Raw genomic sequence first — 17,627 nt, 5'->3', positions numbered from 1 at the left:
CCATTGACGGAACCATGATAACCCGCTCCAGACCTCCTCCTGTAGATCAGTCTGATGAAGAGAATCAATCAGAGGAAAGAGATTATGCCAGTGTTGCAAAAGAACAGCTACAGAAGGTGTGGGATCTACTGAATGACTCAAATCAGAGTTTTGAAACCATTACAGAGCTCCTTAATCAAACAAACATGACTTATGAAGAGTATAGGAAAAATATTGAGGTTCTGTCTACATCAAGTGTAATAGTTATGGAAAGACGACCACAGGACTGCTGGGTTAATGGCTACAATCCAATGTTGTTAAGAGCCTGGAATGCAAACATGGACATACAGTTCATTCTGAACCCCTACAGCTGTATCATGTACATGCTCTCGTACATTTCAAAAGGTGAACATGAGATGAGTGATTACCTGAAGACAGTGATAAAAGACTCAAGTCATGATAACCTGTCTGACCGTGAGTGCATGAAGCAGGTCATGAATGCCTATTCAAAGAACAGAGAGGTCAGCGCTCAAGAGGCAGTCGCTCGCACATGCAGTCTGAAATTGAAATCATCGTCACGTTCTGTCATTTTCGTACCCACTGATGACAATGCTGTAAAGATGAGTTTACCAATGAAGTACTTACAGACTATGGATGATGACGTGGAGAATGTGTGGATGTCAGGATTGTCAGACAAATACAAGGCCAGACCTAATAGACCTGAATTTGAGAACATGTGCATGGCTGAATTTGCAAGTGAATACCGCATTGTTTATGGAGGACAGGCAAAAGGTAAAAATGTTTTGCCACTTCAAAACAATATGGGACGAATACAGAAAAGAACAAGGGGAAAGCCTGCTGTTATTAGATTTGCTCGTTTTTCACAGCAGAAAAATCCAGAAAAATTCTATGGAACTCTTCTAAAACTTTACCTTCCGTTTCACAGAGACGAACAGCTGAAGTCCACAAGATTCACGACACACGAATCATTTTATGCATTTGCTTCAGTAAAACTACCAGGCTCTGATGAACTGCAACGTGTGTTCGACATTGTAAATGAAAACCGGGAGAAATATGAAAAACATAATGAGGCTATAGAAAAAGCAATTGAGGATTTTGAACAGAATGGGCCACTTGAAGATGCATGGACTACACTGGCACCTGCAAATGAACTGATCAGATTGGAGAGCATTATGGAACGTGAAGCCACTGATCCTAATGAAGTGAACGAGCAAGAAGACATTCCTGAATACACAGCATCTACCTCGGTCAGTAACACAGCTATGCCACTCATGGAGGCCACTCAGCTAAATTCTGCACAGATTCGAAGAATGTATCAGAGTTTAAATCAAACACAGGCTTCAATATTTTATGCTGTGCGAGACTGGTGTAAAAGATGTGTCTCTGGTGAAAGTCCGCAACCATTTCTGTATTTTTTGAATGGAGGTGCCGGAGTTGGCAAATCACACGTTATAAAATCTATTCATACAGAAGCATCCAAAATCCTGCGTAGGCTTCCATGCATGCGAGAGCATACTGACATTTCACAGCCTACTGTACTTTTAACCGCATTCACAGGCACTGCAGCCTTTAATATTTCAGGTAAAACACTGCACTGTCTTTTGAAGCTCCCAAGAAGTTTGAAGCCTCCTTACCAAGGTTTGGGAAACAGCTTGGATGAAATGAGGGCAGACCTTTCTAATGCACATATTTTAATTATTGATGAAATCTCAATGGTGTCAAAACAGTTGTTTGCATATGTGAACTGGAGACTGCAACAGATTAAAGGAAACCAGAAACCTTTTGGTGGATTGTCCATACTCGCTGTTGGCGATTTTTTCCAACTTCCGCCACTTGGAAGAGCAAAACCACTCTGTGTGTATGAGGATCATGTGCTGGACTTCTGGAAAGATCATTTTGAAATGATAACCCTGACACAGATAATGAGGCAGAGAGATGATCTTCCATATGCTGAGCTTCTCAACCGTCTGAGGGTGAAACAGAAACATGCAAAACTGGCTGATACAGACAAGAGCATGTTAGCAGCGGTCATAAGATCTTCTCCTGAAGAGTGTCCTGTTGATGCATTACACATCTACGCAACCAATAAAGAGGTAGACAGTCATAACACTGAAGCCATAACCTCACGCTTTTCTGATATTATTAACATTGATGCGCATGACTACAAAAAAGATCCACGAACAGGTGAAATGAAAAGGCAAGCTGTACCACTTAAAGGAGACAAACGTGATCTGATTGACACACTACAGCTTGCTATTGGTGCACGAGTGATGATTACTAGAAATATTGATGTAGAAGATGGACTGGTTAATGGGACTTTTGGAAATGTGGCAAAAATAACAGCTCAAAATTGGGGTGGTGTATCGGTTGTTCAATTAATTGGTCTTCATCTAGATAATGTGACTGCTGGACAGAAACATCGCAACAAAGCACCTGATGGAGATGACAATATTGTCTATATTGAGAGGTCAGAGGAACCACTAAAAAAAAAAGGAACGGTTCGAAGGCAGTTTCCTATTAAACTTGCCTTTGCATGCACTATTCATAAAGTCCAAGGAATGACAACTGATCGCAGTGTTGTATCTCTGAAGCACATATTTGAACCAGGCATGGCATATGTTGCTCTTAGCAGAACGACAACACTCAGGGGACTGCATATTACCGATTTTGATGAAAAGAAAATTTTCTGTGATTCAGAAATAAGTGCCTCCTTGGAGAACATGCCAAAAGCAGATTTTCACAATATTCAATCCATCCTTTATATTGTACAGGATTCAGAAATGAGTTCAGCTCTTAAAATCATTCATCATAACACAGAGGGACTGGAGTGTCATATAGATGATTTGAAATGCCACCATGAACTTTTACTGGCTGATGTTTTGTGTCTCACTGAAACACACCTGTCAGGCTCAGTTGTTCCTGCATACCTCCAGCTGGATGGATACACCATGTACAAACGCAATAGACATGCATCCTACACAAACAATGTCCATTTGGCAAATAAGAATGGTGGTGGAGTGGCCATTTATGTGAAGAACAGCTTTCAGCTTTCTCCTCTGATGTACATACAGGGTGTTACTGACCTGGAATATTTGGTTTTGAAGATAAAAGCACCCAAACAAGCACTTCTTGCAGTGATCTACAGACCCCCCAGTTATAATTTAGCAGACTTTTTGGCAAACCTGAATGCCCTTTTGACATCTCTGGAGATCATGGATTTCAAGCCCATTATAGTGTGTGGAGACTTCAATGAAGATCAGCTGTCTCATCACAACAAACCTATTCTCAGTTTGTTTGAAGATAAAGGATACATGCAGGTAATCAGCACTGGGACAACAGAGACCAATACTCTACTGGATCCTGTATTTGTAAACGGTGCACACACAAATGTCAGAGCAGGAGTTCTACAGACATACTACAGCTATCATGATCCTGTGTATTGTGTTTTAGAGTAGATACATCACATATATATATGTATATAATAAGTTTGCATAGATCTCTCATACAGCACTTGTGTAAATTTTAGTTCATCATTTTGAGAAATAATAATGCTACTAAAAATACAAATAAATTCATTGTATATTACTAAACATGTAATTTTGTGTTTATTTAATGTGTGCATGTGTGTGTGAATGTGTTTTATAGGGAAGGTGTGTGCGTGCGTGCGTGCGTGCGTGCGTGTGTGTGTGTGTTAGATAAAGAATGAATGGAGAGTGAATGTCCTTTCCAAGGATCGCCACCTTGACGTGGTGGAAAGGCTTGTGTGTTCCAGTGATCCCTAAAGTAAGTCATTCTGGAGATTTTTACTCTAGTTTGTCATGCTTAAGGGTGAGGTTCCAGACTAAGTGCGATCCAAAGGGACATAAACTAAATAAAATTATATTTTAAGCAAAATTATTGTGTTTGTCTTGATCATTTTATACACCATCTGTTCTCCAATTTGATACCATTCAGTGCTTTGACACAATCTGTATTGTTAAAACTGCTATATAAATAAAGGTGATTGATTGATTGTTGCTAAGGCGCTTGCTGAGGTACCTGGGGTGGTTGCTAAGATGTTGCTATGTGGTTTCTAGGCTACCTGGAGTGGTTGCTAGGGTGTTGCTATGCGGTTGCTATAGATAAAAGATAAATTAGAAATAGTATTAGTTAAATTGGTTAGTAATAGTACATAGAAGGGAAGTCTGATTGAGTCTATAGATAGATAGAAATAGTCAGATTACAGATAGATAGATAGATAGATAGATAGATAGATAGATAGATAGATAGATAGATAGATAGATAGATTAGAAATAGTCAGATGATAGATAGATAGATAGATAGATAGATAGATAGATAGATAGATAGATAGATAGTGTCAGACAGATAGACAGTTACAGATATATAGATTGATAAATAGATAGATTCATGATTGAGTCTATAGATAGATAGAAATAGTCAGATTACAGATAGATAGATAGATAGATAGATAGATAGATAGATAGATAGATTAGAAATAGTCAGATGATAGATAGATAGATAGATAGATAGATAGATAGATAGATAGATAGATAGATAGATAGATAGTGTCAGACAGATAGACAGTTACAGATATTTAGATTGATAAATAGATAGATTCATGATTGAGTCTATAGATAGATAGAAATAGTCAGATTACAGATAGATAGATAGATAGATAGATAGATAGATAGATAGATAGATAGATAGATAGATAGATAGTGTCAGACAGATAGACAGTTACAGATATATAGATTGATAAATAGATAGATTCATGATTGAGTCTATAGATAGATAGAAATAGTCAGATTACAGATAGATAGATAGATAGATAGATAGATAGATAGATAGATAGATAGATAGATAGATAGATTAGAAATAGTCAGATGATAGATAGATAGATAGATAGATAGATAGATAGATAGATAGATAGATAGATAGTGTCAGACAGATAGACAGTTACAGATATATAGATTGATAAAAAGATAGATTCATAATTGAGTCTATAGATAGATAGAAATAGTCAGATTACAGATAGATAGATAGATAGATAGATAGTTTAGTTAGAAATAGTCAGATGATAGATAGATAGATAGATAGATAGATAGATAGATTAGTTATAAATAGTTAGATGATAGATTTGAATAAGTTTGAATGAGTTAAACTGTGTTAGAAATAGTACATAGGAGGGAAGTCTATAGATAGATAGAAATAATCAGATTATAGATAGATAGATAGATAGATAGATAGATAGATAGATAGATAGGTAGATGAGTTTGAATGGGTTAAAAATAGTACATAGAAGAGAAGTTTGATTGAGTCTAATTGGCATTAGCAAGTCGGTGGTGTGGGGGACGGGTCGTGCATGCGCACACTCTTCTGTGACAGACACAGAGAACCGCAAACTGTAATAATTAAGCTCTCAAACAAACGCTTCCCAACCGAGAACCGTAGGTCCGATCGCAAAAATTCTTTCACTGTGAGTGGCAGGAACTTCCTGACTACGACATATTGAATCCTCATGCCCGTAGAGTGTATTATATTGACGTGGTGACAGTGTAAAGACACCCTCCGATTCACACTCTGTGAATATGGCAGTTGACAGTGGCACGCATGGTGAAAAATAAAAATTTTCATCAAACTTAAACTGCTCTCGTGAAGCAACCGTGAAAGTTATCAAAACATGGACCCAATCCGTAAAAGTCCAAAGTCTTGTGACCCGTTTAAACTTTGAATGATGTTTCTACGACAAATTATGGCCGAACGGTAAGCTTTCAAAGTGACCCGTGTTTTCACCCTTTCTCGGGCCATTTCCCATTGAAATGAATAGGGGAAAATAGGGTGGTTATTTGGGAATTTCGGGAAAACCGTGCGACGGATCCCTACCAAAAGTCATAGCACACCATTCCCGAAAAAGGCGCACGGTTTGACACCTCACTCATGGCACTCGGGCAAAGTTAGTCTCAATGTTAAATCTGTGGGGGGTTAATTGCCCCCTGCGAGGGCAATTGATCACCCACCCCTTAGAAAAGTCACAGCACCCCATTCCTGAATAAGGCGCACGGTTTGACACCTCACTCATGGGACTCGGTCAAAGTTGGTTTTAATGTTAAGTCTGTGGGTGGTTAATTGCCCCCTGCGGGGGCAATTAACCACCCACCCCTTAGAAGAGTCACGGCAACCCATTCCCGAATAGGGCGCACGGTTTGACACCTCACTCATGGGATTCGGTCAATGTTGGTCTCAATGTTAAGTCTGTGGGTGGTTAATTGCCCCCTGCGGGGGCAATTAACCACCCACCCCTTAGAAGAGTCACAGCACCCGATCCCCGAATAAGGTGCACGGTTTGACACCTCACTCATGGGACTCGGTCAAAGTTGGTTTTAATGTTAAGTCTGTGGGTGGTTAATTGCCCCCTGCGGGGGCAATTAACCACCCACCCCTTAGAAGAGTCACGGCAACCCATTCCCAAATAGGGCGCACGGTTTGACACCTCACTCATGGGATTCGGTCAATGTTGGTCTCAATGTTAAGTCTGTGGGTGGTTAATTGCCCCCTGCGGGGGCAATTAACCACCCACCCCTTAGAAAGGTCACAGCACCCCATTCCCGGATAAGGCGCACGGTTTGACACCTCATTTGTTGGTTTACGATGAACGGTGCGGGACCAGTTATAATTCGCTAAAATCCCCATTATAAGTCAATGGGACGGTTAATTGCCCCCTGCGGGGGCAATTAACCGCCCACCCCTTAGTAAAGTCATAGAAAAATTCTTCCCGAATATTCTGCACGCTTTGACACCTCACTCATGGGTCTACGATAAATGGTGCGGGACTAGTTCATCGCCAAAATCCCCATTATATGTCAATGGGGCAAATTGGGGACCTCTCTTGCCCCGGGGGTAAAACTTATACCCTTGTGCATGGTATCTTTTGACAAAGGCTGCAAACATCTTCAAATAGGGTTAATTTAACGTTTCTACAAAATTCCCTCTCTGCGCAACAAACCGTCAAAATTCTCTCAATGTTAAGTAAATGGGATTTTTGGGGCGGTTAATTGCCCCTGCGGGGCAATTAGTAAGTCCGATCAGTTAGAAAAGATATAGCACACCCCGTGAGATCAGTCTGAAGGTCTGGGCCGAGTTTGGAGTTAGTGGAGTTAAAGCTCTAGGAGGAGAAGCGTTTGAAAAATTTAGTCTCAGAATAATAATAATAATAAGTTTAAGTCGGATATCAGTAAGTTGGCTTTCTCAAGCCAACTTAATAATAAGTTTAAGTCGGATATCAGTAAGTTGGCTTTCTCAAGCCAACTTAATAATCACATCAAAGAGACAGGAAAACCATTAGGTATAGTCAACATTTTAAAGAAAAGGCCCTGAAGACCACATAAAACAACCGAAGGAGATAAACCCATTTGCAACAGTTATCGAGATTAAAAACAGCCTATAAGAGATATGCATATCTGTGTCAAAATCAACATTTAAGAGAAGACAATGTCAGTATGCCACTTTTTTTTGGTCACTCACATCTTTACAGTCCTCCACCTTCCTTGGGCAAAAATTCTGCTCAGTCTATGATATAATTTTTCTAAATTTTTCAAAAAGCTAATTAATCAGTGTTATTTTATATAAGAAATGAGTTTGGGCTTTTTTGTTGCTGTCCTACTTATGTTCTGAAATGATCCAATTTCAAAATAGTCACATTGTTTTACATCCATCAGTGTTTTTATATCTACAGTACAGTACTGTTGCTGCTACGTAAATTCTTATCAGAATCTGGTTTTTGCTACTCCATTGCTACAGGTTGCTGCATTCTACTTTGTTTGTTTGTTGCATTCTACTTTTGTCTACCCTATGTCTAGTTTTTAATTACTTCATTGCATGTATATTTCTTACTCTCTCCACTTGTCCAACTGAATCTTGGTTGCACCTGCTTCTTTTTTATGTCTTTTACATAACATGCTACTTTCTTTCCTGCTGGAATAATGTGTGGAAATGAGAAATGTTTTTGGACTGACTTAATAATAAAAGCATAATAAATTTTGTACCAAAAAAATAAATAACTGTTTTGCACAGCCCTATATTTTGAACAGATAAACCAGCTAACAGAGCACAGATGACACGCACATCTGTATAAATGCTCCCTGCTAGACCTTCTTTTAGCAATTGTGTACAAAGTTAATGCTTTTTCTCAGATTATACACATCTGCGTGTTGCTACACTCCGAGTATTTAGACCGCGTCTATAAAAGTGTCTATATGTTGTTCACTTACAGCTTCTCCCTGTTATTGAGTATGAGAAATCTTATCTTCGAGGACCATACAAAAGCAAAAAAGATGGTAAAAGCCCAAACATTTAAGACTGACAAGAAATACATTTCCTAAAATAAAACTGTTTCATATTTTATAAATGTTTTGCATAATGCTTCGATGTTTAATATAATTACTTCAGGTAATAACTATGACCCATATCACACAGGATTTAAACAGTCTACAGTGATCACACTGGGAAAGTATTTACAGTATCACATCAGAGAAGTATTTCTTTTCATATCAGGGTGATCAAACCTCTAGTACCTTTTCCATCTTGCAGCATTTTGCGGTTCACCACACAGCAAGTCTCTGACATGGTCATTTTTAAGCCCTGGAGACCATATTTCAGTTGCACTTGACCAGCAGTAGGCGGCATCAACAAAGCATCATCATTAATTATGTCACTAACAATCTCTATACAAAGGGGTTGTAAACTCATAAAACAATGAATGCTGTTCAGGGCCATATTATCTGCTTGGATAAAGCCAACCTCAGTGGGTGGTGCTTTAACGATAGTCAATGAAACAAAGCATATTTCAAAAGCAACCCAAGAGGATGTGAACTGAACACTTGTTTTTTTTTATTAATTACTGAAAACCAAAAATAAGCAGCAACTAAAGAGCACTGCAGCAAAAACCTGGCACAGTGTCACCAGGGAATAGTGATGGGAAGTTTGAATCATTTTAGTGAATTGGTTCTTAAAATCTCATTCATCTAAATGAACAAATCTTTTTTTTTTGAGTCATTTCGTTCATTTCATTCTTTTGATCAAAAATAAATAAAAATTTTGCGTTTTCAATAAATAGACCCCCAATACGTCTACATACACAAATTTTTTGGCTACAGTTCCAGTTATGAAAATATTACAATGCAACTAAGGACATATTATAATAAACAGAATGAGCAGCTAACCTCTTATATCTTCCAATCTGAGTCGTTCATTCTTTTAAATCTGTTGCACCGCATAGCGTCTATGGGAGTCACGTGTCAAAAGAACGAACAACTCGAGACTTGAAGACTCATTGCTGAGAATCCATCAATACTGTTTTCTGTATATAACATACAGAGGTTTTGCGTTGCTTTGCGCATGCGCGCCCAATAGAAAAATGAACCAATCACTCTCCGAGACGACTCGTTCATCTGAGTCATGTTAAAGATTTGTTCAAAAAGAATTATTCATGAACTCAGGGAAGACATCCAGTGTAAGGTGAGGCCTATGTTATTTCAAGATTTAGTCACTGACTAGAATACAGATCCCTTGCAGTGGAAAGGGTTAAGGGTCTTGCTCAGGGGCTCAACAGTAGCAGGATCAGCTCTTAAAGTGACTAACTTTGTCAATCCCCAAATATCCCAAACACAAGAATGTACAGTAGCTGTCCATCTTCCTTTAAGTGTTTTCATAATTTCCTACTGGGTTCATGCAGTGCTTTCTTTAAATACCAAGCATGGTGAAAGCAGAAAAGCTGGAACTCGTTCTTTCTCACCAATAAAAAGACTAACTATTCAATTATCTGTTTTTCTGTGTAATTTGTATTTTGATTAGAAAAGTATGCTAAGCCGAAGGCTACACTTACTTTCATACAGTAAATAATGTACAATGCTTCCATTTATTATACACATGTACATTCCTTAAAGTAAAGTTTATGCTTATTTCCAAAAAAATAAAAAGAATTTCATAACCTGCAAACCAGAAACTAATCCGCTGTAAATGCTGCTGTGCTGTGAATTAAACTTTAACAGGATAAACTGCACAATGTAACTCTGTCTGAACTAAACTCAAACTTTAGCTTTAACTGATGGCTGCCAACTTACTGGACAACGCGTTTTATCACCGCAGGTAATTTTAATATTTGAACTTTATAATTGATGATAATCTTTTAAAAGTGCCAAAAAAGTACATAGAAAAGATCGTTGTTTAAAAAATTATTCCAGTCTTATATAATTACATTCAATTACCAGATGTGTGTGTGTGTGTGTGTGTGTGTGTGTGTGTACACACTGACCTGCTCTTCAGTGATCAGGCCTTTGGACACTTGTGTATATAGAGGCATGCTCTGACACAGCTCCCCTAACAACATGGACACCTCCTTCATACTCCTCCAGCAACACACCAAAACCATCTGAGCCGTGACCCGATAAGTCTCCCGTTCAGATCCTGTAGAATACACACATAAAATAATATTTTACTGTTATTTTGCTATACTCTGAACCTGCCTTATGTCTGATGGCACACTGACCTCTAAAGGGCAAAACAAATACTGCAGCTATCAGCTAAGTAAAGTGAGTTGCTGGTTATGCGAGCTGTTCTTGCTTTTAGCAATACATATACACTTTGTCATACATAAAACACAGTTTTAGTGTAGAGAAATTAAATAATGTCAAGAACATCGGCTGTATGAGGATTAGATCCTCTTTTACCATTGCTCGTGGCCTGAGGTGTGCGCGTCTGGTCTTCAGAGGTTGCGTCCAGTTCTCGGGCACTGGTGAAAAAGTCATTGGTGTCTCGAGGTTGTATTTCCTGAAGGATCTTCTGCAGGCCAGATGATGATTCTTTAAAAAAAGGAGAAAAACAAAACAAAAACAAAAAATGAGCATAAATTACTTACAATCAAAACTCAAACATTAAATCATCAACTATTATTACTTGACTAAGTGGAAAAAAAAGTGACTAACAAATGTTTTTTTTTTTTTTTGCCTTTCTCTCTCTTACAACAGAATTCCTAAGTACATCATATACATTTCATTATTAAAAACATATAACGTGTTTCAGGGTTAACATGCATCTGAAATGCCTACCCGAATCAGTGTCCATGGGGATAAGCCCCTCAGGGGAAGAGCTCTGGACAACAGGTGAAACCACATCAGACATTCTGTAGCATAAAGTGATGAGCTCTGACACGACCTGGCTCCATTCAGCCTGCAGCTGGAGGGATCTACAACAAGCACACAACACGCACATATACCAACTGGATTGATAAGAGTCATAAAAATGTTTAGTCCATTACAGAAGTTCATTATTACAATATTTGGTAAGAGAAAAAAAAAAAATACAACGATGAATGGTTTTGACAAATTTGACCTAACTAAGTGTGCTACTATACCCAGTGCTGAGCTGCTGCAGGGCCGCAGTGATACAGTGAAGTCTGCCATATAAGGGACAGGAAGAGGCCGCTACGAGCAGAGACGTCTCAGCCTGAGCAACCTCAGCCTTCAGAGATGTCATCAAGAACAGCACCACTGAAATTTAAATAACATTAAATAAATGCTCAGCTTTGCCATTACAGCATATGCCATGAAAATATATAAAATTAAAAAGAAGGATAAGTAAAAGACATTGCATACAAAACTTTACCGTACCTGCTAGTGTGTTCTTCTCCAAAATGGAGACAGCAGACGCCTGGATAAAGTCTGGTAGCTCTAAAGGAACACTTTTCTCATAGGCACAGTGAAGCAGCGCCTGCTGGAGAGCCTCCTGGTGCAGCAGCAGATTGAGCAAGTGGGCAGCTGTGACACTGTCAAAAGGCTTGGTACTGGTGCTGAGGTCTAGAGCTGCCTGGAGCACAGACTGAAGCCTTGCCGGCTCCTAAGCAGCAAAAAATGCAGAGGAATTTACTTAAATTAAATAAATATCATCAATGACAACTAATGTGGTCTGTTAGAGTATTAGTATGTCAGCAATATTATCTCTTACTATACAGTACAGCACAAATCAAAAGTTTGGATGAACCTTATAATTCAATGTTATATTTTCTACATTCTACAATAAGAGCTATGAAATTATATACATGGACTTGGGTAATTAAGCAACAACAACAGTCAGTTGTTATTCTACAGCTGTTCTGAAAATAGTTCTTGCAAGAACAGTGTTGTCAGTGTTGAACCTGGCTCTCATGAAAACCATTCCAGGTAAATACGACCAAAATTTACCTCTGCTGCAGAGGAGTTGTTCATTTAGAGTTAGAGGCTCATTAGAAGTTCATTAGAGCACCAGGCTCAAAATTCACCAATTTACAGCGACTCAGATTAGAGCCTCAGATTAGGTTTAAAAGAGTTTACTGTACTGTAGGAAACATATCACAATGTTGACTGGTCGAAGGGGGTTATTTCATATTTTGGATGCCTTTAGTATTGTTTACCATGTGAAAAAAAAAAAAACTAATACCATTGAATTAGGAGGGGTGTCTAAACTTTTGACTTGTAGTGTATGTGGCATTAATACTGTTTAGTTATGGTCAGATGGTCAAACCTGTAAGCCGACTGTTTTGGAAGGGAGTTTTTGCAGCAGTGTACAGGCCAGCTGTTTCACCTCCAGGAAGTTACTGGACAGGCAGTAGAGGACAGCCTGTGCATGTGAAACAGTCACACATCCTCCCAGAGCAAAACTTTCTGGGTCTGTCAAACAGAAACAAACAGGAAGATGTACAAATTGCCAGGCACATTTTATCTATGCAAGCCTTCACTTTGAACTGTTCCAATCATTAATCCCAGAAGTTTTTAAACAGTTAGCTCTTTCTTATGTTACTACCCTGTATTTGACATTTTTCATCAGATTTGTAGAAGTTTGTAAGATGTGCAAGTTACAGGATATTTTAAATCAGAGAAAGTAAGCAGAAACCCATACAGTACATGTAGAAAAGCATAAGTATTATTACGATTTAATTTTTATGTGATTAATTGTACAGCACTACCCTTATAAATGAATGATGCTTTGATTGAAAAGTTGAAACATGCAGCTTTGCACAGGAAAAATGTTTTTTAAATAATACAGGATACTTTAAATTTTTCCCCCCAAATTTAGTGCTTTTATCTGTCGAGGTGGCCGTGGCTATACACATCACCCAACAAAGCCAGTCAATGCAACTGTGCATTGATTACTGTGAAGACAGGGTATGCAGAAGACACAGAAAAGGTGGTAATACACCTTCAAGCTGCCCAAAATCCTCAAGAAACGAAAGTAACGAAAATGTAACACAGCATGGCTTACTTAAAAAAAAAAAACTCTGAAAACTGAGCCTAAATCGATTAATCTCATATGTTCTGAAACTCTCATATGTTCTAAAAAGCAGTAATGTGAAGTGCCACTGCACCAACAGATATTAATTAGAAAAGCTAAACTGAATATTTTTAACATTTTAACATTAACATTTTTACCGCTAAAATAACAGCGCTGAAGTGGTATAAGTGAATTTTGACCTGCTTGAGGTGTATCTTTACCCAATCTACTTTTTCGATTTTATTTGGCTGACGATGAAAGAAGTACAAGTTAAGGCATAAAATCCTCACCCTTACAAAACTGTATTTCTGTATATAAATAAGCTAGAGAGCTCTGCCATACAGAAAGACAGGCAGACTTCTTTTAGCTTTGACCTTTTAACTATTTAACTAACCAATTAATCCAATTCAATGAAATTGATTAGTTCATGTGTCTCATGTTCTAAAAAAAAAATATAAAGACAAGTGCTATGTGGTTTATCAGGGCAGACGACTGAAAAGTACCCATGCTGAAAGAGAAATGATCGGCCACCAGCCCCATTAGCTGTAGAGTCACCAAACAACTGGAGAAGGAGACTCCAGGCTGCAGCACCTGGAACAAACTCTCACAGAACCAGCAGAGAAACTCCTAAAAACACACACACACACAAAAATAATTGTTTAACAACAATGCATTTCCGCAAAATCCCCCAAAATGAGGCAAACACAAGTGTCATTAGAGAGATCCTTGTTAAAGTCACACAAAAAGATTATGTTTCCAGTAACCAGAGATTCTGTCAGAAAGTAGTGATCCATTTATTTATTTGTGTGCGCACGTGTGTGATTCTTCTCAAAAAAAATTAAAATAAAAAATTTAAATTTTTACTTTGTATTAATTGTTTTTATATGAATATTTTTTGGGTTGTGTAACGATTCATCCGAGAACCCATTATTTCTTATGTGTAAAATACATGATGTTATATAAGTGATTTTATATATACGCACACTTCCGGAATGCATTATGTTCGCAATCCAAGGTTTAACTGTATTTAAATACACACCCAAACACCTTAAAGCCTCTTAATGAATTATTAAAAAGGTCCCCTTGATTCCCGGGTGATGCTGTAACCTCTCGCAGCCGGAGGTCTAGAGAGAGAGCTGACTGGCTGAGCTCTCTCAGAGGGGAGGGATAAGAGGAACTTTGCGCTCCCACATTAATCACGGCTCTACAGTCAATCAGGGGTGTCTATGAGCTTACGCAAGTGGAAGGAGCAGATAGCACTGTCCTCCGAGTGTGTTACACCACCCCCAATGGTGCGCGAGTAAGCAGTTTTAAAAGATGCGGTTGGTTGGCGTTGCGTGTTTCGGAAGAAACACGGGATAGCCTTGGTATCACACGGGATAGCAGAATACCAAAAGAAAAAGGGAAAAAGAACATCCTACTACATTTTCTGCCATGTCTAAAATGTTGAGAAGGATTTTTTGCTTAATTTTGCAACAAGATGTCATGAGTGTGTTAATGAAGACATGGCTAAATTTCCAGATGTACCCAGGATAAAGTGGTTGTGTAAAAACTCACCACTGAATATGTTTAAGGACATTTCGTCCTGCGCACAACAACTGGATTTAATTCTGAATATAGGCCAGACTCATAAGAGCATAACGGCCATTATCGTGTCAGTATCAGTGTTGTGCTGAGAACGATGAGCACAATGATGAGCAGTCAGCTGTCTCTGTGCCTTTATAAATGAGGTAGAGGTGGGTTGCTAAAAGTTTCCATACAAACATGGCTTGTGACTTGTAACTCTGCAATCAATTTATTCTATTCCCATTATTACTGGTCTACTAATCTACCTCCCATCATGAATGAAGACATACCCTGTATGTTCTGAGGATGTGCTTGTCTCTCTCTTTCTGTTGCTCATCTTTCTCCTGTGCCAGCTTCTTCTGCAATGACTGAGTACTCTCCTTCAGCCTACACAGGAGCTGCCAGCACAACACAGCATTACAGAATGATTTTTAGTAGTTCATCACCTCATAAAACCAATCACACTGGGTGCAAAACAAAACAGCAGTATTTGTTTCAGACCTTCTTGAACAGGCTGACCGTCTGCTGTCTGACTCCAGGGGACTGGCTGTTCAAGTTGCTGGGCAAGAAGTGGCGGATCAGTTCCATTTCATGTGTGGACAGAGTCTCTGTGCTGCGATGGCTTTCACACACCAATCCGAGGGCATCCACACGCACCTAGTACCACACACAAAAATAAGGAATTAGGTAAAAAAGCGTTGTAACTTAAAATAAGACAACTGCATATACAATTTTGCTAACCTGGTCATGTTTGTGGACTAGAGCTTGCTTTAGTATTGGAAGAGGTACCATTGTACCCCATAGTTGCTCATCATCAGGTTTGAGGACTCCCTGAGCTCTGGCAGCACGCAGACATGTCATCAATGCACCCAGTGCTCCTCTGCTACCTATAGAGCCTAAAAACCCACAGCCATGACACATAATTTATTTTATAATGCATCCTGTTACAAATGCCTAAAACAAGTAAAGTTTTCATCTTACCATCTGAGCCGGAAGGCATGTCCTGCAGCGCCTGCACCATGCACCCTAAACTAGCAGGGTTACAGCGCAACAGTTTGGGCAGAAAGTAATCCAGTATATAAGTGGTCTGCTCTGGCCTGGCTATGCACAGCACCTCCAGCAGCGGGATTACCCACGTCTTGTGCCAGGCATTCATCCACCCCTGATCGTCCATGGACTGGGCACAAAGCTGGCCCTTGTGACTCACAAACAGCTTCTCCAACAGCTCACTGGAGTATGTTGCGAGCGTCTGATCACCCATAAGTGCTAACAGTCTGGAAGGCAGACTGGCATCAAGCTTGAGAAGGTACTCAGCACCCAAGTGCTCAGCCAGAGATGCCAGTGAGCCATACTTGCCTTTCGTATGCCAGTCTAGTGCCAGCAGGCTATGAGTCAGCTGCTTAATGTAAGGGTCAGAGGTCGGGTCAGAAGCAGGGTCACCACAGTGCTGATGAACAAGAAGGAGGTTTCGGAAGAGGATACGGGTTTGGTGGCGCACACCGTCCAATGGGTGCTCCCAATGGGCGTAAACGTGGCGGAGGAGGCGTGAGGGCAGCTGGCAATCGCCTTGGAGTGATTGGCAGAGGAGAGAAGGTTGGGGATCAGCTTGGAGGCAGTCACAAGCAGCACTGCTCCATAGAGATAGAACTCTTGATACAACCATTACAGTGCTGGACTCCTTCACTCTAGACAGAAGGCACAAAAAAAAACAGTTTGTGTCAACATGGGAGTCCTAACAGCCATGCAGTATAATCAATTAAATAAGTCTTGATTACCATTTTAATGAATTAAAAAAATAATAATTTATACAAATAAACTACTCAGTCAAGTTTGTGGACACCTGACCACGTCGACAGGTGTGGCAAAAAGTTTTAAGAATGACACAAATATAAGTTTTTACAAAGTTTCCTGCTAAACTGCTTTTAGATCTTTGTTTCAGTTGTTTCTGTGATCATACGTTTCAACAATTACATGACATTTATGCAAAAAGTCAGTATTTGCAGTGTTGGCCCTTCTTTTTCAGGACCTCTGCAATTCGACTGGGCAAGCTCTCAATCAACTTCTGGGCCAAATCCTGACTGATAGCAACCCATTCTTTCATAATCACTTCTTGGAGTTTGTCAGAATTAGTGGGTTTTTGTTTGTCCACCCGCCTCTTGAGGATTGACCACAAGTTCTCAATGGAATTAGGATCTGGGGAGTTTCCAGGCCATGGACCCAAAATTTCAACGTTTTGGTCCCCGAGCCACTTAGTTATCACTTTTGCCTTATGGCATGGTGCTCCATTGTGCTGGAAAATGCATTGTTCTTTACCAAACTGTTGTTGGATTGTTAGAAGAAGTTGCTGTTGGAGGGTGTTTTGGTACCATTCCTTATTCATGGCTGTGTTTTTGGGCAAAATTGTGAGTGAGCCCACTCCCTTGGATGAGAAGCACCCCCACACATGAATGGTCTCAGGATGCTTTACTGTTGGCATGACACAGGACTGATGGTAGCACTCACCTTTTCTTCTCCGGACAAGCCTTTTTCCAGATGCCCCAAACAGCAGTCCATTCACCATACTTTCTGCAGAAGATCAATCCGTCCCTGATGGTTTTTTTTGGAAAAAAGTGGCTTCTTTGCTGCCCTTCCTGACACCAGGCCATCTTCCAAAAGTCTTCGCCTCACTGTGCGTGCAGATGCGCTCACACCTGCCTGCTGTCATTCCTGAGCAAGCTCTGCACTGGTGGCACTCAGATCCCGCAGCTGAATCCTCTTTAGGA

General features: G+C 39.6%; 1 protein-coding gene across 2 annotated transcripts in view; it reads right to left on the bottom strand.

Annotated features, from left to right (window-relative positions):
- thada (THADA armadillo repeat containing) overlaps positions 1–17,627 on the bottom strand; it is a 147,606-nt gene that overhangs the window by 118,284 nt on the left and 11,695 nt on the right. For both annotated transcript variants that reach the window (XM_053502003.1, XM_053502004.1), the window contains exons 11-21: positions 15,847–16,550; positions 15,607–15,761; positions 15,367–15,522; positions 15,156–15,263; positions 13,803–13,926; positions 12,553–12,698; positions 11,664–11,889; positions 11,408–11,543; positions 11,103–11,239; positions 10,725–10,856; positions 10,310–10,461 (exon numbers count right to left, since the gene is read on the bottom strand). In XM_053502003.1, the coding sequence (XP_053357978.1) occupies positions 10,310–10,461; positions 10,725–10,856; positions 11,103–11,239; positions 11,408–11,543; positions 11,664–11,889; positions 12,553–12,698; positions 13,803–13,926; positions 15,156–15,263; positions 15,367–15,522; positions 15,607–15,761; positions 15,847–16,550 (2,176 nt within the window). The remainder of the gene's footprint in view (positions 1–10,309; positions 10,462–10,724; positions 10,857–11,102; positions 11,240–11,407; positions 11,544–11,663; positions 11,890–12,552; positions 12,699–13,802; positions 13,927–15,155; positions 15,264–15,366; positions 15,523–15,606; positions 15,762–15,846; positions 16,551–17,627) is intronic.

Source organism: Clarias gariepinus, chromosome 8 (genome assembly GCF_024256425.1).
Source record: "Clarias gariepinus isolate MV-2021 ecotype Netherlands chromosome 8, CGAR_prim_01v2, whole genome shotgun sequence".
NCBI lineage: Eukaryota > Metazoa > Chordata > Actinopteri > Siluriformes > Clariidae > Clarias > Clarias gariepinus.
This window is presented reverse-complemented; position numbering and strand designations above follow the sequence as displayed.